Source organism: Berghia stephanieae, chromosome 4 (assembly GCF_034508935.2).
Source record: "Berghia stephanieae isolate SIO BIC M18660-M18661 chromosome 4, UCSD_Bste_1.3, whole genome shotgun sequence".
In the NCBI taxonomy this organism is placed as follows: Eukaryota; Metazoa; Mollusca; class Gastropoda; order Nudibranchia; family Aeolidiidae; genus Berghia; species Berghia stephanieae.
In genome coordinates, this window is record NC_088363.1 from 46143184 (window position 1) to 46159812 (window position 16629).

The window sequence follows — 16629 nt, forward strand, 5'->3', positions numbered from 1 at the left end:
GCAGTTCTTTCACCTTATTATGTATCTGTTTCTATTCCATGCTTCTGTTTCATTCATAGCTTACAATTGTGATACTACCTTGGTGTCACATTGTTGTATTGTGGTAAGATCAGATTTGCATGACCCCATCCACATGATCTGTAAACAAAGATGATAGTAGGCCTGTCAACTAGTAGGAAATTTAAATCACATTATAATGTATTAAATATGAAATAAATTAAATATCAAAATAAACAATTTTACCCAAAATTTGCAAATGTGATACAATTTACAAAGATATGGGGAGAAAAATGGAATGAAGAAAATTTTGAATTATTTTTCTTGTGTCTGAAACCTTCAAGCTTTGTGCTTAAGTAGCTGGACAGGTGATGAGTTCCCAGTTTTAAGCCCTTTCTGTCTGCATCACTTCTGGCCCATTATTCACTTTGCAGTGCTGCACTGCAGCTGACGTCTGACTTACCTTTTAATTTTGAGATAGACCCTTAAATCGAATTTCCACCCGGGATGAATAAAGGGAATTTATTATTTATTTTGATGTGGTAAAATAAAGTTACACAACGATTATTGGTTGGCAAGTCAGTATTCTTTAGTATGCGATACAGTCAACTATTCACCAGTCATTGCTAGCGGACCTGTTGTAAATATTGGAAAGCAACACACAAACAAATTATGTGTAGTGCAGGCAGTTGGTTATAATCAAATAAACAAATGTTTTGAGAACTGGTAGAATACAACAACAGGAATATGAAGTTACAGCATCTTATCTATACTTTTAAAAAACTTGGAAAAAGAAGAAAAAAATGAAAGAAGCACAGTATTGTCTTTTTCAGACTTAAAACATCAACTCTCAAGGATTTTTTTTTTTTACATGATGAATTTTAAAAAGAATATAGAAGACGAACAAATTAACAATGATAGAATATTCCATTTATGACTGAACATAAAAGTGTTAGATAATAAACCAACGTATGACATTGATCATGCTTGCAGAACCACAAGGCCCATGGGGCCAGAGATTGCTACCCTTTTGGTTAGGACACAAGTCTATCATAAAATACCTTACAATAGATCTAACATACTCAGCTAGCCAATCACTGCTGGGTGAATGGATGGGTTAAAAAAAAACATTGACAGGGCCAAGATTGATAACTTCCCTTTGCTTATTAGTTAATTACTTTACTAAAATTGAGCTATTGAGACTGCAACCCTCAAATGTTGACATTGGTCTAAGTGAATTTGTAAGTTTGCACAGACGATGTACAATATATCACATATTATCATATACCCAAAGAAGCAACTGTCAAAAAATGTTTGCATGTGAAATCAAATTAACCCACAGGATACCCGGTAATGGAACGTTACCTCAACATGACAGGGAGGCCAATTCTATTCCTCTGTCAGTGGCCGGGCTATTTGCAGGCCAAACAGATCAAGGTGATCCCATCTTCCTTTCTGCGTGTCTTACTTCCATAACCTATATCCACCCCACCCTTCTGTAGCCCACTTGTACGCTGATATTTCCTAGCAAGCTTCCTCACCAATCCAAATATACCTATATATATATATATCTTTTCTTGCACTGATTTATCCTTATTTTATAATGCTTGAATTAACATGAATTGTGCGCTTTATTTTCTGCTTTTGCTTGGCATTTTTTAATCTTCTCTTTTTGAAATCTAATTTTGATTACAAGCCATGTTAATTTTAGAGTAGTCCAGAGAATTCTTGCGTAGTGTTAAGTATTAATTTTAGTTTAAAATATAATAATTTGTTGAATTAGCTTTGTTTCCTAAGTGAGAGGCTGAAAAAATAAATAACAAAAAAAAATAAAAAAAATAGAAAGAACAAATCAAGTTTTATGTTAGATGGCCTACAGCAGAAATAGTCACTCTTGGAAGAAAAATTGTCATTCTCGTCATATTAAGAGATCGTTTTGATATTGTTGTCGTTGAGATATTAACAATAAAAGTGGTTGTTGCTGGGGTACTTTATGGGGGATCTAAAGAAAAAAATGTACTTTGTTGGTGCAAGCCTGCCAACTTGAAATGTTAAACATTCCTGGTTCTCTTGGGGATAAGTAGGAATCGTTATTCCTGGCTTTATTAATGACCAATATACTCTCAGTAGGAATCAATAGCTCTTAAAAGTCTTCAAGGTTGCCAATTTTCTGTACATTTATGGATGTCAGTATGTTATAAGCCCTCAGTATATTTTCTAATCACCTGCTAAACGAGAAAAAAAATGTATAGAATGCCTTTTTACTGGAGTCTAGCGCTCGGACAGGGGTTGATCAATGTATTTGTGTTAAAGTTCAATAAATTTTTGCCTCCTGAATTGGCAACCCTGAGTCTTGAATATCTGTGTTCTGGCATCAAGTTTTCCTTTTCAACAAATTCTACTGAATTAAAGATGCTAAAATTAGTTCTGAATTTGTAGTCAATTAATCCATTTCTGTGAATTTATCGTAGAAGTTTGTATATTTATTGGTTTAGCAGTATTAGTAGCCAAAGAGGCTAAGATGACAGTATCTATTTTTTTTCTTCTTTGTTTCTTATGCTTGTGGTAGGCAGAATGCTGATTATTTTTTAAAAATTTTGTTGATTATTGTTTGTGCATTTTTCATAAGATTGTTGTTTTATTTTTAAAGATATCTTATCTTTTTAAAAGCAGGTGCATGAATATGTGTCTTTTTCTGTCATTTAAAAACATTGTTTTCTCCAGAGATGGGCCATCATTTCTATAATTATATTTCTTCTTTCTAGTCATTGGAAACATTTTGAATTCGGTTTTACCCTTACTTATTCCTTGGGTAAATTTATAGGCCTAAAATTAATGGTTATTATTTATGTGGGTTTGCTAACATGTAGTGTTAGTATGTATTGTCATATTTCCCCCCTGCCTCCCCCCCTCCTTTTTTTTTCTTTCCTTTTTTCCATTCATTATTTTTGCTCATTTCTTGTTATTTTTTACATTGGAAACCAATCAACAACTTACAGGATATATTTCATGACAGCATCCTTATATTATAGTAAAGTACGGAGTCGCCCTTTTGCAGCTGTGATCACCTCGACATTGATTTCAAGTGTATTTCCTTTTTCAAGGGCAAACATATAGGCTTTCTAAAGCTGTTAGTAAAGTTGTATGTTATATGTATGATCATAAAAAAATGGTAGACTGTTTAAGAAAACAAAGTGTTTAGATTTATACACATTTTTTAAATAATGAAAGAGACTCATGTTACTAAATGGAAGTTTTTGAAATATTTTGTATGATGTAATTATTGATCAGATTCTAACATTGTTTCTAATTGATCAGATTCATTTCTTAAAGATAAATCTATCTAGATTTAGCTATATTATCCTGTTGTTTATATTTTATATAATATTTAATATAACTTTTACACCATTTTTTAAAGATGGATGCCACTTTACTGTTCAAATACAATTCGTAGATCATTGTATAAGCTAGTGTTTGAAGACTATAGCTTTCAAAGAATGATGGATCTGATAGATAATGCTACTTGTTTATCTTGGAGGTAAGTAAATAGAAGAGGTAGAAGAGGTTTTATCTTGAACCGTTATAGGTAAGAGGTGATTCCACAGCTCAAAACATAAATTGTGCCAAAACGTATAAACAGTGGAAGATATTTTGTGCTTTAGGGATTTTTGTGGGTTAATCTTAAGGTTTCATATATTATTTAAAATATTTTTGCTTTATTTGGATCATGTTCTCATATTTCCAGTGGTAAATGAAGTTGCCAGGTAAGACATACATAATTTATGTTCAGAATTTCGGTGAGATAACGTTGGAATACGAGTTTACTTTTGTTTCAATGGAATTTCATCTCAATATTAGTTAATGACACCTTCTACGGTGCATACTATATAAAATATAAAACATACTAAAGTTATGTTAACATTTTAGTAGAGGGATAAAAAATTATACATCTCATTCAGTCATCCAAAGATTTTTATCTTAGGGGGATAAATTGAGCTTGATAGCAAGGTCGATGAGGACAATTGAATGAATCTGGAATGAGTTAGAGCAGCGTGCTCAGATCAGGTACATCTTTAGAAGATATTTTTTGATGTCAATTCCAACCGAATGCAGATCTACCTCATATATTGATTGAATTGGATTTATATAGATTTTTTGGAGGGTCAAATTTGACAAAAATTTCTTAATTTAATATTTTTCCCCTCCAGATTTGGATTTTTGAACAAAAATTAAAAATTTTTTTTAGTGAAAATGCGGTTATTTATTTATTTTTTCCAGAAATAGATATGAGTAGAAAAATTGAACTACACTAATAATAATAATAATAATAATAATAATAATAATAATAATAATAATAATAATAATAATAATAATAATAATAATAATAATAATAATGATAATACTAATAATAATAATAATAATGATAATAATGATAATAATAAAATAATAATAATAATAATAATAATAATAATAATAATAATAATAATAATAATACGTTATTGATCCTTTTCAGAAATTATCACATCATCACAATAAAAATTATGTTAAATAATATCAGCATAGTAATTAAAGTAAGGAGAGATAACAGATAAGCACATGTATAAATAAGTAAATAAATAAATAAATCACTCAATCAATTAATAAGTAAATAAATAGATAATTACATTTATTCTAAAATGTTTTTAAGCAAAAAGCTATTTAAATAAATGGGACAGTCATGAATTTTGGGTTTTACCAATTAATATCTTTAAATTCGAATTTACCCCTAAATAATGTGCAGATGTTTTGTTAACTGTTTCTGACGGATCAACTTATGTACTTATGTTGATGACTTAGAAAGAGATTCATCCAATATTGCCATTTTTTGACTCAAATGCTATGATAACAAGCAAGATAAACTGAAATTAATAATCTTCTTTTGAAATATCCAAATCCATCATCAACAGAAGTCAGTAGACATTTGTAAGACAAAAATTATTATTTGTGTTACTCCATTTTACAGAATATTTTTTCTTGAAAGGCCATTAAAGGGTAATCAAAAGGTAAAGACAGAAGAAAAGATCACCTGCTTGAGTGATTATTATAAATTTCTGTTTAAAAAAAAATAAGTTTATGATGAGTAATTTATATTGGAAGATAAAAATGAACACCGAATTACTATTCTCGACAGGCAAAGAAAAAACAAACTGTGAGCTGTTGTACGGGGCAATATACTCTTAATGCGCTCAAAGTGATTTACAAACGTTCTCAAGTCAACAACTTGATGGAAATAAGATTATTAGAATATTTTGTTTACACTATGTTCATGTCATGTTAAGTTTGGTTATGAAGTATTTCTGATGCAAATAGTTCTCATAACGAATTGATGTAGAGGGGGACCTGGAAAATAAAAATCTCAATAATGTAAATTTGATAAAATCGACTTATTAAATTGGTACTGTTGATTGGTTTCATACTTCACCTTTTTTCTCCTTAATTATTTGATGATATCTCACTTTATTTTTCTTCTCCGATTTCGACCCCAAAACTATTCACTGACCTGCTATATTTTTTAAAACCTTAAAATCACATCTGTCTTCCAACTTGGACCATATGCACTGCATTTCAATATTTATATATTTAGTATACTTGCATATTAATAATATTAACTACATTTTGTAGTAGCAGATATAGCGATAACCATTAACAATAAGTTAACATCAGTCTGTGTTTTAGACCTTGTTCAAAGCAGTTGCTTCACTATTGAATGAGAGGAGTTGATAAAAACCCATTTAAATTCACAGCATTCTACTTCAGATTCTTCTTTGGCAGAATGTAAAAACCTGAGCAATAGAGACTTTAGACGATGCACTATAGACTCTCAGGAGAGTACCATAATTTTATTAAGAATGAATCTCTTGCTTCATATTCATGATGTTGACGGTATGTAATACTGATGAATACAATAAATTTACAAAAAAAAAATAGTATAACAATGATTGTATTTTAAAAATGTAAAGGTAACTCATCTGACACAATATTTTTAGTGCTTAAACTACTTGAGAAAATGGAATCTGTTTTAAAATTTTTTTTTTTACATTGTTCTCTTTTTTAAAAACATCAACACTAATACTAAATCTGACTGAGTCAGTATATTTGAAGACGGGAGAAATTCATTACTTGGAGGACAAGTCAACTTTTGTAGAGAATTATGATGGAATTCTAATGAATATAACGAGCATGCTATGATCATTGCCATCTGGTTTGCTTTAACCCTAAAATGAGGACTCAGGGGCTCAAGCCCTCATCATGAAAGTTAACCCTTAGGAAATGATTTTTCACACACATCTCTCCGTTCTATCGGAGATTGACGTATAATTTAGAGGTAGCATTGTATGGTGTGCCATGTCGGGCTCAGATCTCTCTCCTTTTATCCTGATAAAAGCAAATGCATTTATACAACAAAACATTTAATTCCATTAAACAGTTAAAGGGCTGTCCGTACTTTGATTTAAAAATGCGATAGGTTGTCGAAAATTCTCTACTCTAAATCATAAACAAGGACTGGAAAAAATATAATGACATCAGTTCTCAGAACTTGTTTATCAGTATCAATAATGATAATAATGATAATCATAACAACTATGGTAATAATTATAATAATAATGATGATGATGATGATTTTATTATTATTATTATTATTATTATTATTATTATATTATTATTATTATTATTATTATTATTATATATTATATATAATAATAATAATAATAATAATAATAATAATAATAATTTTTTAATAAGATATGTTAATGATACAGTTTTCAATTTATCAAAGGGATACTTTACACCATTGTTTTGTCTGATTTTTAAAATTTACTCTGAAAGAAATTTTTAAGTTATTTATTTATTTATTTATCTATTTATTTATTTATTTGGACTTGGCGTTATTGAATATGATAAAGTTATGTTTTTTTTTAAATTAAAAAAACTAGAACAGTGCAAAACAAAAACAATTTAGGAAAAACAAAGAAACAAACTAAAAAAAAAAAAAGAAAGAAAAGAAGGATCAGTTTCTTTTTACAACTTTAAAAGAAAAGTATCTTATTTCAAAGAATATTCTTTGTTAACTTCTATTCATCTATGTCTTCTTTAATGAGATATTAATCTAATAAAAACTGTTTGTCTCTACATTCTGTATCAACATTAAAGTGTTGTAATAATGCCGTGTCACTTACGTTATATAGATGGCTGTTGTTATTCTTTGCATGAACAAGTGACTTATGGTATATTAGAACACAACAATACTTCTCAAACTCTGAAAATAGCATTCTAGGTCTAAAACTGAGTGTTTTATTTTGTGGGAGGAGGGGGGGGGGGGGGGGGTTGTTTGTAAAAATAATGAATTGTGTAAAGTTTAAGTGAGGCTTTATGCGGCACGTGACCTAAAGATGATGAATAACAGTTGATAAAGATTATGAAATATATCTATTTAAAAAAAACTTTTCAAGAAAAAGATAATGTAATGAGTGGTTTCTCTGTTATTTATTTTTATTCCACCATGTGTTAAGTAATACGTTTCAAAGTAAGAACAATTATAAATAGATATAATAATGTTAATAACTATTTATATCAATGGCTATTACTTGGAGAGTGCTCAGCAGTGATGGACAAGTCCATCATAACTACTTGCTAATTGCTGCATCATCAGCTTTGCAAATAGTTAACATTGATAAAGATGTATACTTGTCATCACTTTAACTACATTTTTCATAATTTCATTTTTAGAAATCCTAAAAAGTTTTTTTAAAAAAATGAATGATGATTTAAAAAATAAGAATGTGATATTAAATTTGTTTTAGATGTTCTTTTAAAAAAAGTTCTATTATCTTTTCTTTTAAATGCATTATCAGAATGGTTCGATTTTTTTTAAATTAAAGGAAAAAATCAATTCAAGAATATATGGCAAGATGAATATATTAGTTTGATCTGACTGTGAATGTTAAACATAGATTTCAAAGACAATACATTTAGATAAAGTCATTTTTATATTTAAAAAGAGATTGTCAAGGAAAGTAAGAAGGTATTATAGTGATATGGTAACTAAGCAATCTTTTAAACCTGCATTTATATAACTTAATGAGCGGATAATTTTTTGCATAGTTAAAATGAAATGAATAGATAGTAAACCAATAGCAAAGAATAAGAAAAGATTTAATAATTTTATTAGAGTTAGAGATTCCAACGCTTTAGACAAGATATATATTTTTAAAACTAGAATACAAATATTTGAATCTGCTGGCCAATGTTTTCCAGCCAAACTACGCGGCAATCCGTAACAGTTGCAACCAATGGAGAAACTACCATGATGTACAGGACAGCTGGGAAACAGTTCTTAACACTGTGAACTATTACGGCGACAACAAAGATGGGTTTGCCCAATACGCAGGCCCTGGCGGATGGAATGATCCCGATATGGTAGGTGGTGACCATTGTCATGAAAATGCTAAATACCTTGAACAAGGATTGAGGAGCAGGCGCACACTTTGGTATGAGTCATGATAAAAGGTATAGTAAATAAGCGACTCAGCATCTCGATCCAGTATGATGGCGGTGAGAAAAAGATCTGAAAATTATTTGAATTGATTTAATTTTTCCATTGAGAAGGTTAAGCATAGTTTCTAAAAATAAGGTATCACATTTTTATAATTTTCCCATTAGGAAGCAGGCGGTGGTGTAAGATAAAGATCTGAAAAAGTGTGAGCGAAATGGTGCCAGATAAAGCAGAGAGAAAAATACAAGAAAAAAAAATCAGCTTGTCTTAATGGCCTGTTTCAGCCACACTTTTTCAGATCTTTATGTTGTCATTTTAACTTCTTTCACTTAAAATTCAGTTTTCAGATCTCGTTTAACCCTAAAATAAGTACCAGATTGAGGTGATGGGTTACATATGTGATTTATTGTCTCAAAACGATATTCAGTCAAAATAGGTAAGCTAGTCAAAATAGAATTTATAGCAAGAAATTTGAGACTTATGCCAACATTTTAAAAAATTTATTTGAAAGAAAATTCATAATCTTAAGGTGCTAAAAAGTATATTTCAATTTTAGATTTGCTTTTTGTCATTTGGTTCATCCGACAAAAATACCGGTTTGAGAAGGTGGGTCGCATATGACTGGATTTAAGGAAAAGTGGGCAATCCTGCATTACCAGACAAAGATACTTTGACGCTGATTTTTCAAAATAGTAAATTAAATTAAAACACTTTTATTTAAACTCTTTAGTTCTTTAGGGTTTTAAGGTTTATCATGAAACACTGATTTTGTGTGCGCAATGAAACTTGGCATAGACTTGTTTTTGTTTGTTTTTTTCTTTTAAAGTGAGAGATAATGAATGTTTTATGAGTTTTGAAATATCATGGGACAATCCTTCTGTCCTTAGACCCATTCATATATGAGACAGACTTGTCCCTTGTACAGATGAGAAATCTATATTTCCATTTTTTTTGTGGGAGGGGGAAGGGGGGGGGGGGGGGAGCTACATTAGGTAAGTAACAACAACAACAATCCAGAATACAGTTCTATTTGATTTAATAATTGTCAAAATCCTGGAGGTTTGTAAATTTTAAAACTCTCCAGGCACGCAATTGCTGGATGTATATTCTCATTTCAAGGTAAGTCTGTGTTGCTTATCAGAATAAAAATTTTAAGTCTTGTTGGTTCCAACAAAGCTGAGTTTAAAAAGAGATGACAAAACTTTGTCGTAACAACATCGTGGCATCCTTCTGAAAAAAGTTTTGGTGTAACACAGAGCAGCTTTGCATTAGAAACCTTTAAAATAAAAGAATATATATTTCTCCTGTGGAATTATAGTCCGATTATGGGAAGATTGCCCAGACCTGCAACCTGTGGAGGAACTTTGAAGATGTGACAGATTCATGGCAGAGTGTCTTGGGCATTGTTGATCATTACGGTAATAACAAAGGTGGTTTTGCTGCTCATGCAGGACCCGGTGCTTGGAACGACCCAGATATGGTGAGTGTTGTTGGAAAAATATGGACTGGAAGTGGTTTATTGCTGGGCAATGGAGAAAAGGACATATTTAAAGATTAGATAAAAAAACATCAAAACAGAACAGGCTTCCAAACCTGCCAATTCTGCTAAAATCAAAATCAATGTGTTGATGTTTTTGGAGGGACCAGATATGATTAATTAGGATCTTTTACTTGAAATTAGGTTTTTCAAACCAACATTTTAGTTGAAAATTGATGTGAGTAGGTTTTTGTTATTGTTTACTGGTAGGTGTGACTTGAACTGTGCTACTGTCAAATGGGTTGCGTAGGAATGTAGTACTCAAATGTGGGTTTTCTACACATTTGGAACAGACTAGTTTGGAAAACTGGCAGTAGACAACATATATTGTAAAGCATCTTAAAGTAGTGTTTTAAGTAAAAAATGATCTTAAATTTGTATATTGGATATCAGATTTAGAAGTATTTTTTCTCTGAAATATCCACTGTTATGAAGGGAATAAGCAAATTTTTGTTTGTTGACTGTCACAGTTTTGGTTTCTTTGCCAGAAACATCAATAGACCTGGCAACCACTATGAAAATGGGATAGTGTTGTCCAGTAGTAGTGTTTCATTTTGATCTTCAGGCATATGTTTTACATTCAAATTCTTGTATTGGTATCTGGTGGTAACCCTTTAAAAATGTTTTATGCACAACTCCTTCTCTTATCAGTGCTGATAGTTTTCCGCAGAAATCAGCAATTTTAGATACAAAGGAGGAGACTCCTCCTTTTTGACTTCTTCCACAATGTTTGCGATATCCTACTTTTCTGCTACTTTTTGAAAAATTATCATTCACTTTTCATATCAGGGAATCTTTCCATAAATGATCGGTGAAGACATGTGAGCTGTGTGACTATCAATAATAGTTTATCATCTCTGTTGCAGTGATAATGGGGGTTAACACAGTTAAAATGGGGCTTAAAGGCAAATGTTTAACATTTTCCTCCTTTTTCATATTTTGTCGCCATCATCGCTTTCTTGGTGTAAAATTCTGAGATCTCCTTGGTGTTTCTCCAAAAATATTGTGGTAGTACACCTAAATGGCTACAATTGCTGTCTGGATGGTTAGTAAAAGTCTTCACTGATTCTTCTTTATACTTTGACAAGTTATCTCTTCCCCATCCCCATCCACTCCGTTTTAATAAAATCTGAGCTAAAATCTAAAGAGAAATAAGAAAAGGAAAATGACCTTGAAAGTTGTTTTGTTTAAAAAATAAAGTTTATAAAGATGATATTATACATATATTTCTTCATTATCTATGTTTTTTTAATGGCTTTTTCGAGGAATTTTAAAAATATTTTCACTCTGCTTTATGGCTACCATAGACTCTTTCAATTATATTTCACCAAAAAATATTCAAGTTAGAAGAAAACAACACAATGTTTTTACTTAAACCTATTTGATGATACTTGTAGTATATATCATGTTATCACGATTCTTCTTTTTTTTTTTTTTCTTTTTTTTTTTTTTTGCACAGCTTGTTGTTGGTGACTTTGGCTTAAGTTACTACCAGCAGAAGGCACAGTTTGGTTTATGGGCCCTTTTCGCTTCACCACTGTTTATGTCTCTGGACCTGCGATCAATGGACCCTCAGGCAAAGGCTTTGTTACAGAACAAAAATATCATCGCTATCAACCAAGACCGTGCCGGTCATCAAGCCACTCGATTGTTTGAGGTAAAAAAGGGGGGGGGGGGGAACTTAACTTTTATACTAAAATTAACCTTGGATTTGATCACAAACCTTCCTTTTAGAGCATCAAAACTCTTATCATCATTTTTTTTTTTAAATTAAAAATTAGGAAAGAAAGTCATATTGCGGCTTAATTTTAAAAAAGATTTCTGTCTTGATATTTTATTTAAAATATTTTATTTTCCATTTATCCATTTATGTTGTTCTGTCAATTGAGAGCTGGTAAAAATATTTTTATTTGTGATCTTGATGATACAGCATTTTGTCTTCATGAAATTAATATTCAGCATAACAGGTGATCAGGTCACTGGCCAATAATGATTTCCCAACTTTGGCCTTGGCATTGTGTACTTATGTACACTACCCTACTTGTTTCAATTAAGATTGAGTGTCTAGCTGTAAGTATTGACAGATATTGTAAGAGTAAACAGATACTTTTTAATGGCGCTAAATGACCTATAAGTGTCATAAGGGTCGTAAAACTCATAGAAATAAAACAAACAAAACATTTTGAAATTTACTGCATTTTGATTGGTTGTCAAAAATGAAAGCAAGGAATGGTGCTTGTAGTTGTAGTTGACTCTCAATGTTCCCATAAATGGGCAATCAAACAAATTTGTTTGATTTTCATTCATGTTGAAATGGATGGGCAGTGACAACCTTGTGTGACTCAGTTGCTCAGTAGTTTGGTGTCTCGTCTTGCCTCAAAAATCAAAAGTGACTAGATGGATGACAGTGATCATGGAAAATTTTGGTCCCAACATTTTGTCCTTGGGCAAAAACACTTAACACACAGTACCCCATTCTATTCAGGTGTGAATGACTAACTGGCTCTAGGCAGTGACGTATATTGGACAAGTTTTAGTACAAAAACGATGCCTATCGTGCAACTGATGCTGTATGATATGGAAGTATGGTTCAATATGGAGGAATAAATCTGCTGGAGGAATAAATCAAATGTTATGAAGCGCTTGGAGTATGGTAAATCCATGGAAATATGTAACATAAATGTTCATATTTGTTCATCTTTTATTTCAAATATGTCTTGAAATGTTCCCAAACATTCCAACTGTGTTATTCCTCCAAACTAAGGATGTTAATACATGATTCACTTTACTTTTTTTCTCTTTTGTCCATTATTTGCTGCTCAGGTCCCGGGGTCTTTATCTGTCTGGCTGAAACCCATGGCCAAGAAAGGTTTGAGCGCCGTTGGCCTTTTGAACAAGGACAACCAGGGTAAACCTCTACAATACAAAGCTTCATTGTCAGACATTGGTTTTTCAGGTGGTAACAAATACAACATCACAGAGGCCTTTGAGAATAAATTTGTACGCACAGTGACTTTGTCAGAGGAGTTTGTCACTTATATCGACCCTACAAGTATTTATATAATGTTGATTCAAGAACTTTAGGACTTTTTTTTTTATTCATTGTTATGAATTCTTATATGATTTTAAATGAAATATTTTTTCTTTACATTGAAATTTGTTTTTCTTCTGTTTTTGTTATGTGTGGTTTTGCTTCCTACCTTTTTTGGATATTATATCTGGTAAACCGGATGTTGAGAATTTCATTTATATTCTTTACTTTTAAAAATTTAGTCATATTGCCATGCTTTTGTCAAGAATGAATACAAAATTCTTGAATTCATGCGTTTGAAACGTCAAACAAGTTCTTAATGCTGCTGCTCGACCTTGAGAGTGCACAATGGGAATGGGTGAAATATCTCAAATGCAGGAGTTCAAGAGAATTATTATTATACAGAGAGGATGTATGAAATATTTAGTCGTCAATCTGGTTTTTATTATGTATTTCAGTTTTTATTGTGTTTTTTTTTGTTGTTGGCTGAAGAAGGGCTTTGAGTCCGTGTTTGGTATTTTGTTCTTTTTTGAAGCTGTTATATTAATTTTTGTTTATTACTGTATACAGTCCACAGCTTCTAGCAGCTTAGTATCATTTTGACTTGTATATTTATACCCCTTAAATTACCTCACATAGTATTTCTAATCAAATAGTTTTCTTTTTACAATGATTGGTTCTCAAATTTAATTTGACATGAAGATTATCAGTTTGGTCAGGATATCATTATGCGTCAAAATCTATTTTTAGCAATACTGGATTTGTTTCGGAGAAAAAAAAATTCCTTGATCTGTCATCTTTTTTTTTTTAACGAAGTGATAATAGGGATGCCTCATAATTTCTTTTTCTTTGCTAATATGCTAAAATAGTATTGAGTTTTTCCCAAACTAAAGAGGTATAACTAGGTGCACATATTTTCAAGTCTGATAACCGAACACAGATATGGGTTTGATTTAACATTTCTCACATAGTGGTATAATAATTCAGTTTCATAAACTGCAAATAACCTAAAATTGTGGGGTTTTTTTGAATTTAGAGAAATACAGTTTTCAGCATCTGGTCCACCCTGACATAGTACCAAAATGAAGTATTGGGTTATTCTATTGTTACTTTATGTGTTAGGAAAATATAATGTGATTTTGTGATAGATTTTTTAACTTAAAAATAAAAAACCCTGGAAAAAATGCAAAAGCAAACGTTACTTTGAGGTAAAAATTGCACACATTTTAAAAATTTGATGTGAAACTTCTTGCCCATTCCATTTCTTGCTCTTGCTGATATTTGAGTCTTAGATAATATTCAAACAATATATATGACATGTATATATTTTTATTGAATTTGGCTTCAGTAATAGCAGCGTGGCTCAGCGGTATGGTCTTTGCTTCTTACCCAAAAGGTACCGAGTTCAATCACCCGCTGCTGCACTGTGTGGCCTTGAGCAAGTCACCTCGACTTAACTCAATTTGCGGCGCTGCACTGCGGCTGATGCCTGGATTATCCAGTCTTCCCTTGGATTAGACCCGAGAGACGACTTTCCCCTATGGGATGAATAAAGGGAATTTTTTTTTTTTAAATGTATTATCAGTCTTCATATTTCATATTTGACAATCACAATAATTCATTCCGTTTATATTCATTATGTCATTATGTGCTCTGTGTCTTAATGAATTCAGTTTAACCCACCCTCATGTTAAAATACTCCCTATATTTTAATAGTATGATCATAATGAAGTGATTGCTCTTCACTATGAATATTCATGCTGATTTATTTTGTTTTGTAGTGATTTTATTACATTTTAAACAATTAATCGATGCAATATGGTGCCCACTATAATGATGCCAATAGTGGTGTAGAATATATGAATTCCTCATGCTTTATTGGACAGTTGCCAAATATGCATTATTATGATCATTATATTTTATTAAAGTTGCAGCGTGACAGAGCTTTGTGTCCATGATTTTTGTATTAAAATTTGTAAGTTTGATTTTGTAAGAAGTCCTTTGAGTTTGAATGAGAGAGATTTTTGTACAAATTTTATTGTTATCAAGAAACTTCTCTGTTGTTTCAGCATGGGGCGCATGGTGGACCAGCAGTATGTTTTTTTTTTGCTTTGAATCCAAAACAAAACAAAACAAAATAAAAATTACTTAGCCTTTTACAACTGAGAGTGAAGTTGTGTGATTTAAGATTTGCTGAATGAATTTGGAGTGAACTATTTCCTTAACTTGTCATTATGATCACTGTTTCTCCTTTAATGAATTTTTTTCTACTATTTTTCATGTACAATGAATGAGTTGTGTGTGTGGTGTTTTTTTTTGGTAAGATTGTCTCCCAACTTTTTTTTGGATAGAGGATCAAAGATGAATAGTGCCATACTTTCTACATATTCATGTACGGGTGTGGTTGTATCACACTCGCTTCTTAAGGTAGATGGATTATTGTAGAAGTTCACCAATCCTTTCAGACAGGAAGTAATTAATTTCTTGGTCACTTTAAACCTGTAAAAAGATGAAACCAGTGTAACCTTTTCACATTATGTGTCATTGGCCCTGGTTATTTTGCCTTCCTAATTAGGCAATCTCTTGTGATGACTTTTAAAAAAATTTTAGGCTTGTGACTAAATTTTTCGACACTGTGGATGGCATCTCGGTCATTACAGGATATTCACGTAAAATGAAAATTCTGGCAGGCGATTATTATTATTACCAAAATACCAGCACCCATGACATTAATTCTTGAATTGAAATTTGACACAAGTCAAGTAATGGCTAGCTAGTTTTTCTTATCTCGGGTGATCAGAAAAATGGCATAACATCTTCAAAATTCATGTTTAGCTGACCTATTTTTCTCCCATTTTAAAATATTTTACAGCACTCGGTGATTGAAGTAAGAATTCATCTATTTGTGAACCATATCAAAGGAAATATCGCCTTATTCCAAACTTTACTTGCATTGCCCATTGCATTTTTAGCTTTATCTTGTGTCTTGTGTTTGATTGTGTGAGTCAATGTGATGCTATGAATATAATATACAAGCAAATGTTGCTGCTTGAAAGTGAAACCAGAATTTAAAAACTAAACAATACAAAAACAAATATGGAGTTGAATGCAAGCTTTTATGATATGGCAGTATGTATTCTACCGTCAAACGGCCTCAGTGTTTGGATTTAACCTTTCCCAAAAACAGAGATAACATAAAGTTGCCATGTCTGGGCTTGTTTTACTGCGTAAAAAATGACAGAACTTTGAACATTTCAAAATGTTATAAATTGCCTAAGAATTAAGATAAAGACTTGTATGTGTTATCATAATTCAGAGAATTGCAAGTTCTATTCAAATCAATAACAACAAAAAAAACAAACCTATCCTATTTGACTTTGAGAATTCATTTTCCGGAACCTAGTTGAAAAAAATAAAAGTTAATTTAACCTAACAAATGTAAGACAAAACAATTAACAACCTTTGATTTTTGTGGCAGTCTGAGTTACTTATTGTTATTGATGTATTTGGATAGTGTTAATATTCCAATAA

The 16629-nt window shown here is 31.2% G+C and overlaps 1 protein-coding gene across 2 annotated transcripts in view; it reads left to right on the forward strand.

Annotated features, from left to right (window-relative positions):
- Positions 1-16459, forward strand: part of LOC144970688 (alpha-N-acetylgalactosaminidase-like) — a 24567-nt gene extending 8108 nt beyond the window's left edge. Inside the window, exons 5-8 of one of the 2 annotated variants that reach the window (XM_078910582.1) lie at positions 1340-1434; positions 8293-8454; positions 11527-11724; positions 12891-16459. In XM_078910582.1, coding sequence (XP_078766708.1) covers positions 1340-1434; positions 8293-8454; positions 11527-11724; positions 12891-13151 — 716 coding nt within the window. In that variant the 3' untranslated portion in view covers positions 13152-16459. Of the gene's footprint in view, positions 1-1339; positions 1435-8292; positions 8455-9848; positions 10011-11526; positions 11725-12890 lie in introns of both variants that reach the window. The other variant, XM_078910581.1, reaches the window with a different exon arrangement.
- The last annotated feature ends 170 nt before the right edge of the window (positions 16460-16629 follow it).